At 55.0% G+C, this 16,488-nt stretch overlaps 1 protein-coding gene across 1 annotated transcript in view; it reads right to left on the reverse strand.

The window, feature by feature from the left end:
• The window catches only part of COL17A1 (collagen type XVII alpha 1 chain), a 49,260-nt gene that overhangs the window by 625 nt on the left and 32,147 nt on the right, over positions 1 to 16,488 (reverse strand). Inside the window, exons 30-56 of the mRNA XM_016154459.2 lie at positions 15,587 to 15,622; positions 15,255 to 15,326; positions 14,469 to 14,495; positions 13,485 to 13,520; positions 11,522 to 11,557; positions 11,179 to 11,259; positions 9,748 to 9,783; positions 9,129 to 9,206; positions 8,198 to 8,251; positions 8,010 to 8,051; positions 7,793 to 7,846; positions 7,152 to 7,211; positions 6,857 to 6,892; positions 6,519 to 6,548; positions 6,357 to 6,422; positions 6,002 to 6,052; positions 5,358 to 5,483; positions 4,641 to 4,778; positions 4,080 to 4,148; positions 3,567 to 3,707; positions 2,833 to 2,922; positions 2,622 to 2,732; positions 1,936 to 2,082; positions 1,315 to 1,662; positions 631 to 768; positions 345 to 407; positions 127 to 207 (exon numbers count right to left, since the gene is read on the reverse strand). Of these exons, the coding sequence (XP_016009945.2) occupies positions 127 to 207; positions 345 to 407; positions 631 to 768; positions 1,315 to 1,662; positions 1,936 to 2,082; positions 2,622 to 2,732; positions 2,833 to 2,922; positions 3,567 to 3,707; positions 4,080 to 4,148; positions 4,641 to 4,778; positions 5,358 to 5,483; positions 6,002 to 6,052; positions 6,357 to 6,422; positions 6,519 to 6,548; positions 6,857 to 6,892; positions 7,152 to 7,211; positions 7,793 to 7,846; positions 8,010 to 8,051; positions 8,198 to 8,251; positions 9,129 to 9,206; positions 9,748 to 9,783; positions 11,179 to 11,259; positions 11,522 to 11,557; positions 13,485 to 13,520; positions 14,469 to 14,495; positions 15,255 to 15,326; positions 15,587 to 15,622 (2,247 nt within the window). The remainder of the gene's footprint in view (positions 1 to 126; positions 208 to 344; positions 408 to 630; positions 769 to 1,314; positions 1,663 to 1,935; positions 2,083 to 2,621; positions 2,733 to 2,832; positions 2,923 to 3,566; positions 3,708 to 4,079; positions 4,149 to 4,640; positions 4,779 to 5,357; positions 5,484 to 6,001; positions 6,053 to 6,356; positions 6,423 to 6,518; positions 6,549 to 6,856; positions 6,893 to 7,151; positions 7,212 to 7,792; positions 7,847 to 8,009; positions 8,052 to 8,197; positions 8,252 to 9,128; positions 9,207 to 9,747; positions 9,784 to 11,178; positions 11,260 to 11,521; positions 11,558 to 13,484; positions 13,521 to 14,468; positions 14,496 to 15,254; positions 15,327 to 15,586; positions 15,623 to 16,488) is intronic.

Genomic DNA, 16,488 nt, shown 5'->3' on the forward strand with positions numbered 1-16,488 from the left:
ATTATGCAAATCGTGTTGTTGGCAGGGTCTGCCTTTAGTAATTAGCATTTACTTTATTTTTCCAGGTTCCTTATGGAACAAATTGCCCACTTCCTAGTATCCCAGAAACGGGAAGTTGAGGCTTACCTTTGTCTCCTTTTTCTCCCTTGTGCCCTCGAGGGCCAGGTGGTCCAGGCTGGCCAGGTAGCCCAGCAGGGCCCCGCTCACCTAGGAGGACAGAGCATGCTACCTAAAGTACAGTTGTGGGGCCTGGAGGAACAGCATAGCTCGGGCAAGGGAGCTGCTTTTCAGCAGGAGGGTGTTGTTACATGGGATCCTGGTGGCTGTTTCCCACCACCACTTACCCTTCGGTCCTGGAAGGCCCACCTCTCCCTTCTGCCCAGGGGGTCCTGGAATGGTTCCATACGCTGCGAGGGGGAAAAATAGTTTTAGACTAGCAATCACCGTTGAAGCTGGGAAGATAAAGTGATTGTAATACAGGTGATGGTAGAGTTTGGGCTTGTAGAAGGAAAACAAAGTTTAAATCTGCCAGATTTTCAATGAAGTTTTTCAGGAGACTAGTTTCTGTGGAGCAGGCCCCATGTGAGACTGTGCAGCAAGTTATGGGCTCGGAAAACCGAAGATCCTTACTTCGGAAAAAGTCCATGAGGTCCTCAGTCACATTGCTGTAGGCAGAGAAGACCTTGCTGATGCCGGGGGGCCCCTGGGGCCCAGGCCGGCCTGGTGGGCCCTGGACAGTATAGGCCATCCCTTGCAGTAGGCCCTGACCTGTAAAAAAAACAAATGTGTGGGCACCCTTTTCACAGTGAAAGTACAGCACCCTATAATTGTCTAAGCCCTAATATAATTAAACTAGGTTAAGTGACAGGAAAAGCCCTGTGGCTTTCTTGTCCTCCCCTGTCGCCCGGCACCGTTCGCTGCCGTGGGCTTTTTGCCTGCAAAGCTGTGCTGATAAGGTGCAGGGAGAAAGGCTTTCTTAGCCATCAGCCTCAGCAGAAAACCATTATAGTCATAAAGACTCCTGAGACCCACACAAGTTAGTGAGAAAGCAAAGTACAAAGACACCAACATGCTCTGTTCCCCGTGGCAGAGGTTCTGGCCCTGACTGCAGCCCCTTGAACGAAGCTGGCTGAGAATTAGACTGGAGCCTCCTGTCTTCACTCCCTGACCATCAGATTCTAGCATTGCTGGCCTCATAGCCTAGGTGCTCTGAAAATGAGAGGATGAGTTTCTGGAGCCTAGATGTGGAAATGCTCACATGCGCCTCTCACTGCCCCCCCCCCATAGTACTGAGGCTGAAGTGTCCCCACTTACGCTGCAAGCTCTCAGACACCCGGACAGCCAGCTCGTTGTAATCCAGGCCTCCAGCAAAGCCAGCTCCAAATGATCCGCCATCACCACCATACATGCCACCTGCTGCTGCCCCATACCCTTGGCCCAGGCCAAGGTCTGAGCCAAAGGCGCCCCCTTCACCCCGGGAGCCTCCATTGGCACCTCCTATGCCCATGGAAGAGCTGTAGGAGGCCTCCCGGCTGATGCTGTGTGAGGAGCTGCTACCCCGACTATAGGAGCCATCCATGGACCCCAGGCGGCTGTCTCCAGGTGGTCCCTGAGGCCCCGGAGGGCCTGGGGGTCCAACAATGAAGCTGCGCACATCAGGACCTGTGGGGAGGAAGCTGCATTAGTGGGAGCTCAGGTCTGGGTGGAAAGAGGTGGGAGTTCAGACTCCCAACACCCCTAAGCAGGATGTGAACATCGAGGCACTTTTACATGAGCAGGACTGTGCTGGCTGGGAAGAAACTGGGCTTTCCTCGCCCAGTGGCTCTCATGTATTTGGCCTCCCAGGGTCCTTCAAGTACCTTCTGCTCCCCTTACAGGGACGGGCAAGGTCTGGGAAGGGGGCAGAGGAGGGACAACGATGTTCGGGGTACCTACTTGTCAGGTAGCTAATCAGTTCACTCCGGAAGCTGTCACTGTTCTCAGTTGCATAGGTTGCCAGAGCTCCTGAGACGCCTGGAGGCCCTCGAGGGCCTGGGGGACCAGGAGGGCCTGGAGGGCCTGGGATGGATGACAAGCCAGCAGCTGCATGGGAAGCAAGAGCAAGAGAAAGATCAGGGGTCACCCTGCTGAGAACACTGCATTCCCAGCCTGGGCTCAGGGCCCCAGGTGGGCCCCCCTGAAAGGAGGCGATGAGGCAGGTCCCCTGGATGAGGGGAGGAGGAATGACGGAGACCCAGAGCAGCACCCAGGAATGACTGCTCCCTACTGGCCCAGTCCCAATTCGAAGCCTCATTCAACCCAAATCATATCCCCTCCCCCTCAGCCTTTCTGTCACTGAGAGTTGGAACTCCAGCCCTGGTACCTGCTCACACCCTGGCTCATGAGTTCTCTAAGGGCTGCACCTGGGAACACTCCCTACTTCACCCTTTGCCCAGGCTGAAAGCACCTCAAAGCTCATGCACCCCTTTCCAGGGCCCTAGTACCCAGCCGTGTACATGCTGCAGGAGGACTTGGTAACTGGTGACTGGCTTAAACGCATGGCTGCCCTTGCCGAAACCCTTGGAGCCCTGAAGGCTGGCTGCAGCCCTCTGCCCTCCTCACCCCTGCTCCCCACGCCTTACTATGCAAGTAAGATGAGAGGTCCTCCGCACTGAGGCTGGACCAAGCGTTGCCTGGGATCCCTGGTGGCCCAGGGGGACCTGGGGGCCCGACGATGCCTCTGAATTCAGACCCTGAGACACCAGGGAAAAGCAAGGAGTCAGTCATGGCCTGGGCCAAGGGCTCTGCCTCTGTTCCAAACCACTTGGACAGATGTCCCCAGCTCAGCCTTACCTTGGAGCAAGGAGAGGAGCTCTTCATAGGATGTCCCCGGCAAGCCAGGGGGTCCAGGGGGCCCGGGAAGCCCAATGCTGATTCCAGAACCTGAGGAACAAAATCCCAAGTTGTAATGGATTCAGATCAGACAGGGAAGGCAAATGGAGACGCTGTGAGGGAGGGGGCCAGACAGGCGCAGTGTGAATACAAGTGGGGCTGAAAAAGGGAAAAGGGGGGCAGCAGGAGGGGACCGGCAGAACGGCGGACGCAGAGACGCCGTCCTGGGTAATGACACGGAAGAAGAGAGGCCCCAGGCAGACAGTGGGAAGGATGCGGGTTAAAAAGGACCCACATCCTTCCGCCCGCTGGGTGCGTGGGAGTGTTTGTGCGTGTCGAGCCGTGTATGTGTGGTATGGGGGGAGGTGTGTGTGTGTGTGTGTGTGTGTGTGTGTGTGTGTGTGTGGTGTGTGTGGAGAAGTGTGCGTGTGAACTGTGTCTCTCTGTAGAGAAGTGCATGTGTGAGTTGTGTGCAAACTCCAAGCAGGATGGCGCCCCAGACCCTCATTTTGGCTTTCTTGCCAGGCTCCTTGACCTGCCTGGGGCCACAGATTTGAATAGCTCTGAGGGCAGCTTGCTCCCTCTGGGCTTGGGGTGCTTGACAGCAGAGGGTCAGTGGGCCATTCTGGAGAAGTTTGGCCCCATGTCCTCGCCCCGGGCCCTCCTGATCACCCTTGCCTGCAGAGGACACTCACTCGACATGTAGCTGAGAAGGCGAGTGCTCAGCTCTGCGTAGTCCAAGGACTGCAGGGACCAATCTCCACCGGTTCCTGGTGGCCCTGGGGGGCCCCGAGGGCCCATCAGGTACTGACGCAGATACTGACGCACATCGTCCCCTGAAAGGAGAGAATGTGCTAGCATGGACCCGCCTGGGCCATGGGGCAGCCTGGTGTCCCCACACGGACTGGCTGCTGAGTGACATGCAGGCTCACTCTGGGGCCTCCGGGAGGAAATGAGCAAGTCCCCAAGTACCTGAAGGGGAACCTGCCTGGTTACCTGGCACAGGTTGGGGGTATTCGCGGCCCTCTTTCCAGTCAGCCGCTGACTCCACTAGTGGTTGGGTGCAGTTAGGGAGTGGCCCCTTGTCCTGAAGAACCATCTACCCTTTGCAGCCCACAAGACTCAGAGAGGGACAAGGTGTGCCTGACACGGGGAGCCAGGAGACAGCAGAGGGGCTTCCACCCTCCAGCCCCCCGTAGGTGACTCACGCTGTAGTGCAGCGAGGATGTCTTCAGAAGAGATGGAGGCAGAAGACGAGCCGATGCTGTACCCCGAAGCTGTGGGAAAGGAAACATGGGGTTACCTGTGTTCCTACTGAAGCAACACCCCCATTACTCCAGAATCACAAAGGCCTGGCCAACTGGCTGTTTCCATTTGGGGGAGACAAACTGAGCGGGGCACAGGAAGTTATTTTGAAAGCACAGAAAGCCGAAGTTTGCTTTTGTTTGGTAAGAAGTGCAGTTTGTTTCCGGGAGTGCTTTAGCCTAACTCCTACGAGACCCTGCCAACCCGAATGACCCCTTTTCAGACGCTTAGGACACATTCATCCACTGCGAGAAGGCTCATTACACATGGCCCTGCAGTGTTCCTTCATCCGGACAAACCCTTTTTGAAGCTAGCTTCCTCCCGGTGGCCTGAAGACCGGGCATTCGGATTTGAACATCATGTTCAGAGGAAGGGCAAAGCCAGCAGTGAATTAAGAGATGAGACTCCAGGAACAAAAGTGGACCCTGGAAGGCAGGGTTGTCGCAGGAGTGAGACAGGCTTACTCTGTAAGTAGCTCACGACGAGGCTTGCCAGCTCCGAGTAGTCGAAGGTCTCACCCGCGATGGTGCTGACAGGCCCGGGGGGACCAGGTGGGCCTGGGGGACCCTGAACTCCAGACAGATATGACCTAACACTGTCACCTGCCAAAAAAGAAAGTCAAGCCTGTCCCCAAGTGGGCATGTCTTCCCTGTGTAGGGGACCTAAAGAACTTGATGAAATACCTACCCTATCCCACACACAGACCCAAGGCAGGGCCAGCAGGGAGCCTAGACACCCCTTGTTACAAATGGAGACACTGAGGCAGGGGCCTATGCTGGGTCAGGGCTATGGGCCACCAAGGCTCTAGTTAGCTGCGCATTTGACAAAGTCCTAGTGCCCACATTTGCAGAAATCACACACATCCACAGGGAGCACAGGGATGGGGTTGGGGAGTACACATGTGTGATAGTGTGTGTAGCTGTGTGTACATGTGGACAAGCATGTGAGTAAGCATGTGGGTAAGCAAGCCTCTACTGGGGCGAGGCTGAGTCCATGCCTGTGGACAGCCAGGAGAAGGCAGCAGCTCATGGACCTGCAGTCCCAGCTCCAGGGGTGGAAGACCTGGGCCTGCCTTGGAAACTGCTGTGTATGTACGCGCGCGCGCGCGCACACACACACACACACACACACACACACACACACACACACACACACACCCTGACTCCCACCCAGGCACTCACTCTGCATGTACTCAGAGATGTACTGCTGAATCTCCAGGCCAGAGCTGCTGATGGAACCTGGAGGCCCAGGAGGCCCGGGGGGGCCTGGTGGGCCTGGCATGAACATGGTGTTGGACGATGATCCCTCTGGAAGAAAGAAAGCCTTCTGAGCTGGTTTCTCCACCCTAGGGTCAGACAAAGGGGCCCAGGCACTGCTTCCATGGTCTGGGGAGGGAGGGTCTTTCTCAGTAGGAGAAAGAGGACAGTGGCAAAGAGAAGGGCCCCCCAAAAATGAGAGGGAAGGAACGCCGGCAGCAGTCACTGTCTGCAAGGGGCGCAGAGACGGGAGCTCTCCAGGCCAAACCCTTCAGCAACCTGCTCGTTGCCCCAGAGACTCCCACATCTCTGAACACCCCAGCTTCCGGGCCTGCTCTGTCTCCATCTTCTGTCATGCGCATTGTTAGCCATCTGTATCGTGCAGAGACCCTTCCCTCCTCCCCCCACTAACTTGTAACCTCCTTAAGGCAGCTCAGAGATACCAGCACATGGAGAAAGTACCTAATCAACACTGAATCATGGACGAATGAATGAATCAGTGTCCTCACTGGCATCAGCAGCCGTGCTTGAGGAAGGGGAGAGGAACTTTGGTCACCTTTGGTTCTTACCTTGAAGGAGACCACCGGGAATGCCAGGAGGCCCTGGATATCCGGGATCACCTGGAGTCCAAATCGAGAAGCCCTGTTTACATCACCTCCTCCAAGAAGCCTTCCCTTATTAAGCCCGACCACACCTATCAGCACATCTCTTAGGTCCATTTCTGCTTTGACACCACAAGCTCCTTTTTGGTAGAACTTGTGCGTCCCCACAACACCGTCCCTTCCTCCCTCCAGCCCCTTCCTTTCTTTACCCTTTTCTTCCTCCCAAGGCTTTAGCGCCAATAAGTACCTGCTGCTTACTATTCAGGCTCTGGGGGCCAGCCTTACCACTCCTCCCCACATTCTCGGTTGCTCCCTCACTGACCTCTGTCACCCTTGGGTCCCTGAGGGCCTGGTGGTCCCTGCAGATTGAATCCGAGAGAGCCGGAACCTGGAAGCCAATACCACACACAATGCAGTCAGCCAGGGCTGGGAGCGGCTCTGGCCAGAGCCTGCAGTGGGGACGGGGAGGGGACTCGGCACTTACCTGAGGAGAACCCTGGGAGGCCTTGCTCGCCTGAGGAACACGGTGAGAGGGCAGATGGTCAGTTGTGCTCTCCTCTCTCCCCAGGCCCCAGCCCAAGACACCACCTCCCCCTCCCAAGGCTCCGCAAGATTCATGATTGTTGGGGCTGCGCTTCGGGCAGTGCCTAGAGCGGACACACACACACACACACACACACACACACACACACACACACTCTCTCAACCACTGACAGACACACACTCTGATCTACTTTTCCTCAAGTCTCTTGGAAGGTCAGCTTTTCCCACCCCAACGCTCACTCCCATCCCTGGTTTTGTTTGATGCCAGCCCTGCTGTACCTTGGCGTCCTCGGGGGCCTTGGGGGCCTGCCGGGCCTGAGGGAAGATAGCAGAGAATTGTGAGACATGTATTAACCACCTATTGTGACTTCAAGGGGCCCATGGGGAGAGGATGGGGCCCTAGGGCTGGAGCAGACATAGCCTGGGGCTCCTCATGCCTCTCCTCCCATCAGGCCAATGCACAGGTGCGAATTCTCTGTAGAGCTTCTGGACGCCGTGCCGCCCCGCACCCCGTGTTCCCAGCCACCCGTTGGATATGTCAGGGCACATCTTAATGTCAAGAAGCTGTTCTCACCTTGATCTCCTTTGGGACCTGGGGGGCCAGGTGGGCCTGGAGGGCCAGAGAGGAAGGTCTCTGCAGAGGAAAGAAATAGTTTTGAGTGTGGGTGCAGTGATGCTCATGAGGGAGTAGCACCTAACACAGTGCCTGGCATATTGTAGATGCTCGATCAATCTTTGTCAAATAGATGGATGGATGGATGGATGGATGGATGGATGGATGGACGGACGGACGGATGGATGGATGGATGGATTTTTCACTAGGGAGAAGTTCTGGGATAATGTTTGCTCTAAAGTTATTTCCATATATTTCTATATTGTACTGTCGGCATTGATCTCATTTCATGTCATTATGTCCTGTCTATTTTATCAAACCGGGGCTCCCCAAGGACAGGAATCAGGTTTTCCCAGTCCACATCTCCCCAACCACAGAAATGACTCCCACCCTCAGGCTACCAGGGACTATCAGGGGGGCGGGACTGGCATCATTTACCCTCTCTACATGCAGCAGGTGGCACGGAGTTTATGCAAATGTACCTTCAGGGGAACGTCAGGAGGGAATGTGGTGACTAGGTCAGGAAGGCCAAATGCTGTGGCCCCAGAATGCATCGGGGCTAGGACCGAGGTGGGGACAGGTGTGACTTGACTCCACATTACCTGAGTTGGTCAGGAAAGATCCTGGAGGGCCTGGCGGACCTGGCAAGCCTTCCCCTAGATAAGAGAACCGTGGAGATGTATTAATGTCGAGAGGTGGGCCAGGAACTCCCTGCCCAGGAGACGTGGGAGGAAAGCTTTTTCCTAAGAGCCAGCCAGGGGAAGCCTGGGCTCTGGGTCCCATCGTCTGGCACCTCGCGCCAGGGAGCTGTGCTCTCACCTGCTGGTCCTCGAGGGCCTGGGGGGCCTGGAATGGCACGTCCTGCAGAAGAGAGGGAGGAAGAGGCAGTGCTGAACCCAGAGAGCCAGCCCCGCCCCTGAGAGCAGGATTTTGGCTTCCTCACCAAGTGCCTCTAATTCGCTGTCCCCCAAGATTCCTAACCTTCCAAAGATCCCTGACATGCTCACCTGGTGGCCCAGGTGGTCCAGGTGGGCCTGGGGGACCTCGTAAATCAAGACCCTCTGTAGAGAGAAGAAAATAGAAATGAGCAAAAGCTGACACGGAGCTGCTGTCTGCCGGCTTCACCCCCACACTCCAGGCCCCGGGGCAGAGCACATGGCCCTCCAGCACCCCCTCTACTAGGGGCGCCCTTGCTCAGAAGCAGGGCAGGGCTGCAGTCGCACTCCCTGATAGCTAATGCGGGTGTACTGAGTGATGGCTAAGAACGCGGCTTTGACGTCAGATGGTCTGGGTTTGCCTCCCTGCTCCACCGCTTCTAGCTGGTGACTTCGGGTGAGCTCTCGACCTCTTTCAGCCACAGCTTTCTCCTCTGTGAACCAGACACATGTGACATGTGTCACAGGAGCCTTATGAAGACTCGGTGAGATGCCATGGCACAATCTCTGGCACACAGGGACTGCTGGACCAGGACTGGCTGTTGTCTTTGCTGTCCAGGTGTCCAGACGCTCAAGTGGAGGAGGCCCAGTGGCATCTCTGCCTGGGCTCTTTGAAGGACTTCGGAGATAGGAGGACCTGGGAGTTGGCCCTCCCACAGACTGAGAACCCTTGCCATTGCCCCCAGTGAGTGCGGGATGCGGTATTTCTGCTGGGGACACTCACCGTGTCTGGCTCACCTGGAGGCCCTGCATACCCCTGGTCCTCCTGGAGTTCTGAGGACCTCACCGACAGCTGCCCCATCCCCAGTGACTCAGCCCCACAGCTGACAAAAACCCTGCTGTTCCTTCCCTGCCAGCCTGGCATCCCAGAGGAACTGGTCGCCTCACCCACATCGGGGGCTCCTCATGGCTCACTGGTGCAGCTGCTGCAGCCCTAGTGCACCGACGTCTCTCCTACTCTGGGCCCCACGCCACCTGTCCTGGAGAACACGGGGACACTCACGGGCAGAGAGGACCTCAGAGATGGAGCTGCTGCTGCTCAGGAAGGATTCGCCAGCAATTCCTTGCTCCCCTCGCGGGCCTGCGGGGGAGATCACAGAGTTGGGGTGGGCACCCCCCGCAGCAACCGGTCAGTGCTATCCCTCGGGATAGGCTCCAGCGGCCCAGGTGCCTGGGGCAGGGCAGGCCAGCGAGCTGGCTGAGAACTGTCCTGTCGGCCAAGAAACACCCGGGAGGAGGTGGATCAGCTTTTCCCGAGCCTGACTGTTTTTGGTATTTGGATAAATCTCTGGACAGTGGTATGATCGTCAAGATCTTGTCACCAGAGGCCTGAGGCCTGCGAAAACAGCTGAACTTGACCCTGACCAGGGGGCCACATAGCTTCAATCCCCTGTCCAAGGGACCCCTACCCTCTCAGAGACGTGGAAGGGGGCGAGAGGCCGTGTTGCCACTGCAGCTGAGGCCTTGCAAGGCCCTCGGTGAAGAACTGTGTCACCGGCTCACCCCCCTTCCCCAAATGCATGTCTCTTGCTTCACTTAAAGATCAGAGCCCAAGTCCAGCCTGGGCAGGAAGCCCTCCCAATTGAGCCCACAGTCATGTGTTCCTTCAGGATGTGGCATACCTTGCTGTCCTGGGAGACCAGCTGGACCGACAGGGCCTGGACATGGGGTTGAAAAGAGAAGACTTTGTCACACCTCTAGGGTCACACAGTTCTAGAAAGAACTGAAGAAAGGTAGGTCCAGGATATACATGAAGCTTCCTTATGAGGCATGAAACAGTGGCTCAAAGAGGTCAGCGTGCTTATCTGAGAGCAATGAGCAAGCTGAGACCAGCCCTACGGTCCATCCCAGTGGGAATTCCTTGGCCAGGTACCAGGCCCCTGAGATAGGCAGGACTGCCCTCTCTGACACTGTCCAATGATGAGGGACTTCTAAATGCCATGCTGTCCCCTCTCTCACCGGAGCTTATCAGGAGGGCAGGCTGGTCCAAACTTGCATTGGTCATGTTAAATCATATGTTGCATTTACACATGAACATTTTTAAATAAGTAAAAAGTAGATATAGTTAACCCTTGAACAGTGCAGGGGTTAAGGGTGTTGACCCCCTACACGGTATCACCTAGACTCTCCAAAAACTTAACTACTAATAGCCTACTGTGACCAGAAACCTTACAAAAAACATCAACAGTCAATTTATTTTGTGTTATACGTATTATACTGTATTCTTACAATAAAGTAAGCTGGAGAAAAACGTTATTAAGAAAATTATAAGGTTTGTTTGTGAGCTTTTTCAAGTTCTCACAAATCTCCAAAATATGTTCTAATAAATTTATTGAAAAAAATCACATATAAGTGAACCTGTACAGTTCAAAACATGTTATTTAAGGGTCAACTGTATAACAAAATAACAGGTATTTTGGAAAAATAGAAAGAGGTATTATCCATAATTTCTTAACTTGTAGGCATTTTGTTTTATTTCTTTTTAGCAGTTTTGTTTTTTCGCTTCTAGTAAAAATATTGTTGTAACCACAGAGCACACATTGTCTAGCAATCTGCTCTTTTAAATAATACTGTTATCTCCTAACAAATTTCTTTAAATCTTCATGTTTTATTAACCAATTTCATTATCGTTGAATAATTTTGGGATATTTTCTCTAGATGCCTAGCATTTTTGTTGCCCTTGATGCATATTATCAAATTGTTTTTCAAGAGGATATAATTGAAGACTGAGCGCTCTGACTGGCTAGACACTGACTCTGGAGGCAGAAGGACCTGGGCCAAATCCTGACTCTGCTAATTCTTAGCCAAGTGACCTTGGGCAAGTCATACACCAGCTTGCGCCTCCAGCAGTGCCGTGGCCTGTGCAGTGCTTGGGATACGGGCTAGCGTGTGATCAGGGCTTGCTAGGCTGTCTGGGACGGGGCTTTCTCAGCAACCCCATTACTCTACTCCCCCAGTTTCTGCTGGATTTCAGGATTTGGGTGAATACTGCTACATTTAAATGCAACCAACGATTACTGCTTATTTGGGGCAAAGCACGAAAATGGACTGACCTGGGGCACCTGGAGGTCCTGGGGGTCCCATGGCTCCAGGAGGTCCCGGAGGGCCTGGTACGGTGAGAGTCGATGACCCCTCTGAAAACAGAAAGCACATGGAACACTGAGCCCCACTCTTCCAGCTCAGGGGTATTGGGACCCATGCCAGGCTGTGGGTAGATCCAGGCCAGCACCTCTTGCTCTCATTACTTCTGAACTCCCCCCGCCGCCTCACTGCTGAGAGAGCCCAGCACTGCACCCTGCCCAAAGCTCCCACAGACCGGCACTTCTTGGAGGCTATTAAAGCAGAGCTGGGGCAGATGCTGGGTACATGAGAACATACAGCACAGGGCCAGCCTACCTGCCGTCATGATCCTGCCCGAAGCGCCTGGTTCACCTGCGAGGGGAGGAAAAGGAGAGTGGTTGTTCCCAGGATCTGTTAGTGGCCTAATAAATCACTTCCAAGGCCTCTGATTGCATTTGAGACCCACTCCTGGGCCTCTAACCGCAGGATAATGGCATTTTAAGGAACTAAAGGGAGTGTGCAGGATGCATTAAGCACCAGTCTCTCTGCGCTGGAGACCCTGGAGGCCGAAGTATTGATCTTCTTGGCCCAGGTTTGCTTTTGTAAGAAGCCGGGACTCCATGCAGGGACTTCATTGGTGGATGTCAGAGAGTTTGCCTTTTAGTGAGCCAAGAATGAGGCCGACTCAGGAGTCGTTCCCACTCTCACACTGGGTCTTTTACAGATGGCATCTCAGCGGGTGTCTCAGGCCCTTACTGGGAAGGGCCTTGTGTAGGAAATGCACCGAGAGGTCAAAGGACAGAGATGTGAGCCTTCCTGGTAGTGCTTGGTTCCAGGGTGCCCCTTGGGACGCTAGTTCCCTGGGACAGTAGTAGGAGCCATGCAGAGTTAAAAGGGGGTTCTGTGGCTAGTAAGCTGGGAACTCTGAGTTACGGAAATGTTAACAGATCTTTTTTCTGCCTGTGGCTTTAGAGGGTTGAAAATGCACCTGTGTGCGGAGGACTTCCAGGGAGGGAATGTCGGAGTCACACTGTGCCACGTGTAATGCCTACCAGCTGCCGCCTCGGAAATCCAGACTCGGGAACCAAATGAGCGAAGGAGAGGATGGAAAAGGCCTCCCCTGGGGACTTTCAGGGGCCCCTTTTGTCATTTCCCATGGTGTGTCAGCAATTCAGTCACCCGCACATGGGGACGATATTGACTTCGCTCTGAGGGGAGGTGGAGGGTGGGCCTCTCTTGGCCATCCGCCAGTCCCCGGGGTTCATTTTACCAATATTAGGTAAAAATGCCCGCCTGTGGTGTGCATTGTCCAGGGAGGGTCTGAAGTTCCCCACGGACAAGAAGTCACAGGCCCTCAAGGACGGGGGTGCCTGATATCCTTGGGAATCTGCAAACCTGTGCGTGTCTAACTGAAGGTGCCGTCAATCCATGAACAGCCCTACGGACCCAGAGATCTGTCTGGGAAGTGTGAACTCAAGTTGTTATTGTTTTGAATTACATTGATCTGTCCTAAAAGAACTCCTTGGCCCAACTAGGCATTGGAAATAGTTTCTGGAAAGTTGTTATTTTATTCCTCGGGTCTCCCCAAGGTGATATGACTGTTCGTGACAGAGTGCGGCTCCACAGAATATCAGGGTTCAGGGATATGAGACCATAGGAACAGAAGGAGTCCCCAAGAACCATTTATCTCTGGACTGGCTCATGGTTGGGGTCTAAGGGTGCAGAACTAGACAATGGCCGGGGAGCAGAACAGGACAAGAGTGCCACCCTCTGTGTAGGGGTCTCCAAGTCGGCTCCAGTCACACCCCAAGGATGACTTTCCCTCTTAACAGCATCTTAGAGGTTCCTCCCTTCCTGCATTAAAGCCCTCTGTGTGAATAAAACCAGAGGGGACAGCTCCTGTCCTGGGGGAATATCACAGTATAGGGGACCAAACCTAAGCGAGGGGGGATAGGACGTTAGAGGGGTATTTTAAAGGCAAGCTAGGGGAGGCCTGGCTTGAAGAGAATGGGGAGCATGCTTCCAGATCCTCCACCAGTGAGAGCCTGGAGACACCCAGGTACCACACTGAGGCTCACGACCTGGGCCAGGGCTGGCGGGGGAGGGCAGGGGCTGCCGGTGCTGAGGGTTCAGGGCTCTGTTGCTCAGAACAAGTCTCTGGCTTCCCGGCCTCACGACCTGGCCCTGAAGCCACTAGATGCCACTGCTGATCCAGGCTCTGGCTTCCCTCCTGCCAATCCTTCCCTTCCTGCAGAAATGCCTAGTGAAAGAAGGACTATCCAATGTGGAAAACACTTACCTTTAGCCCCTGGTCGGCCGGGGGTCCCAGGAAGTCCTGATGTGATTGAAAACAAGTCAGTCAGGATGAGAAAGGCCCAGCAATTCCAGGGACCCTCTGCTAGTAACTAGCGCTCCATATGGTCTTCTGCTCTAGCTCAGGTGGCCCCTGGGGCAGGGACCGGGGGCTCTTTCTCTGAGCACCTTCTCAGGAAGCAGGCCAACAGCTGGGCTTGAGGGAAGCAAAGGCCCATGGGCTCAGCTTTGGGGGATCCCAGTCCCTCTGGGTTATGAGCCCCCAGCCGCCAGGAAAGCAGCCACTGTCCCCAGCCTCTCTCCTGCAGAGTAGGGAAGTAGGGGCCAGGCTTCCTAGGGCTCATGCAGCACCCCCTCCTTGCTTTTGTCTGCTGAATTCCACCAGTGAGCATTTGAAGGATATCCCTGTGCACTCATCTGTTGCGGGGCACCTGCTGCTTGATTTCATTTTACGTCTTTGCTTTATTTCCTTTAGGAGTTGGGTCTGGGTGTGGTGACAGCTTCTCAAATCCAAATGGGTGGGCACTGGTCCAACTATAGGACCGACTTTGACACTGACACTGTCCCAGAGAAACTGGGCCCTTCTGCGTGAGGCAAGCTGCCACTCCCACCCAGCGTGGCTGTGGGCCTCTGTGGGGCCCACGGACTCCCGGAACTTCCAGGCCTGTAGCCTCCTCACAGGAATTCCTGTGCCTGAAGGGAGCAGGGCGCAGGCAGACAGAAATGGCACATGACCTAACTTCACTTCTACCAGAATGGCTTTCTAGATTGTTCTGTGGACACTTCCTTCCTCAGGTGCTTCTCAAGGCTCACAGTACTAGGACCTGGACCCATTTTTGCTGGGAGGCTGAGGGGAGGAGGAGAGGAAACTCTAAGGTGACTGGAGGAGAGATGCTTGCGGGACTCAGGAAGGCTGGGATGGGAGGCTCGGCAGGTGGCGTTTGCAGGCGGGAGTGATCCAGTGACTCACCTTGAGGTCCTTGGGGTCCTGTGAGACCTACAGAAAATAAAACACAGGAGGGGAGAGTTGAAGGGGTGAGGAGCCGCACCCTTGGCTGCAGGAGCAGGAAGGATCGGTGGGGCAGGAGGACAAACCCTGCGTCTGGGGCCACCAGACTCTGGGATCCCCCAGCCCTGGCCGGAGAGCAGGTCCTACACTTGGAGGTGAAGCGACCCGCTGCTCCACCGGGCAATGGTCCCTAGCCCTTTTGGGACGACTGACCCTTTGGCATCTAAGAGCTATGGATCCAGAAATCTCATACACTCATTGACCTCTAATGCCCTTGGGTCCCCTCCTTGATGCTCCCCAACTGCACCCCCTCAAAGGAGCCAGGGGGCCCCCTGGTTCTCACAGCCTGCTGACGAACAACCTCGCCCCTCACAGCTCTCTCAAAGTGGTTTGGTCTGTTCCCACCAATGCCCTGAGGATCTTGCTCTTGTCGGGCCCTTGCAGAGATGCCAGCAATGGCGTCTCTGCTCAGACGGCTGTCTGTTGGCGAATGTCCAGGCATGGCCAGCCCCGGGGAGGTGGACCGAAGGGGAAGGGGGTCACAGGAGCAAGGCACTGAGGTGGCGCTAAGCTCTGCGATTTTTAAGAGACTCCTTGCCTCTTCCTCGAACCCCTTGCTTTCAGCCATTAATGTCTTCCTTCCGGTTGCCAGACTTGGTGACTCAGGTGTCAGCGCGCGCACACACACACACACACACACACACACACACACAGCAAGGTCACGGCTCCCTCTTCCCACTCTGGTACCTGGCTTTCCTGGGTCTCCAGCAGGTCCTGGTTGGCCTCGGGTCCCAGGCATCCCTGTGAGACCTTGTTCGCCTAGAGAGAGCATGACCAACATGCAAATGTTTTCCTTCTGGGAAAGCTGAACGGGCCGGCACATCTTAGTCGATGCTTTCTTCAGGGTTTAACCCAGTGACTTGCAGGCAGGTGGGGAGGAGAACACTAACAAGACCTGGACTCCGCATATTTCTACATGACACATGCCCCTCTGGTGTGATGATTAGGGGATGTGGGCAAGGCAGGCGGTGGCAGGCAGGGGAGGCAGGGAGAGGGAGGGGAGCCGACCAGTGACCAACCTCTTGGGCCTTGGTGTCCGTCGGGGCCAGCGGGGCCTAGGGAAGCAGAACCACAGTGCGTCAGTGACTCCGGGAGCTACTTCTGGGACGCCCTCCCTCTCCAGCCCAGCAGCCTCACATCAGGGTGTCTCCCAGGCAGGGCCCATGGGCCCTTCCTCTAGCCATCCAAGGCGGAGAAAGCCTGGTCTCTGCCACATCACCTGGATGCAGCTGTCTCCCTGCCCTCTTCTCCTAAACCAGTGTTTATTTTCCCGTTAAGAGCTGCTCAACAACGCCTCACTGCATCTCCAGTGCCCTTTGCAGGACGCAGCACACACCGGATGCTCAATCAATGTCTGCCTCAGGTACTCGAAGTCCTGCAAGTCAAGCTCCTCCAAGTCCTTGTCCCTTCTGCCCTGGGCATTATCCCAACCTCTCTGAGGTCCTTCTGGGACCAAGTCTTGCCTTTCCCCAAATCCTTGTCTTCCCTCCCTCATGCTGTTGTCTCTGCATGGAAGTTTCCAAATTGATCATGATTAAAATCTTTCTTACTTTTTAGGACAATCTGAAATGCCACCACCTTCATTCTCTGGCTGGAAGAAATCTCCCTGTGTATCCCCCTAGCACGCTGTGCTTTTTGTGGCACTTGACACCCCATATAGGCTTTATCTCCCTTCCAGGGAAGTGAAGCATCTTACTTGTCCACCTAGGCAACCTTCATGCAGTCAACACTTCCTGGTAGTTTGTTAAATGAATGAGAAAGTGAATATATTTCATTCACCATTGATGGGGCTTAAACCCTTCTGGGACTCAGTACTACTAAATGCCTGGCCTTCTGGGGGTCCTTAGCCAGCTCCCATGTCCTGGCTCCCAGGTCCCTTGGTAAAGGTCAGCAAAAGAGTTGAACCCTAGATCTGGCTGTG

This window comes from Rousettus aegyptiacus, unplaced genomic scaffold (assembly GCF_014176215.1).
Source record: "Rousettus aegyptiacus isolate mRouAeg1 unplaced genomic scaffold, mRouAeg1.p scaffold_m13_p_6, whole genome shotgun sequence".
Classification (NCBI taxonomy): domain Eukaryota; kingdom Metazoa; phylum Chordata; class Mammalia; order Chiroptera; family Pteropodidae; genus Rousettus; species Rousettus aegyptiacus.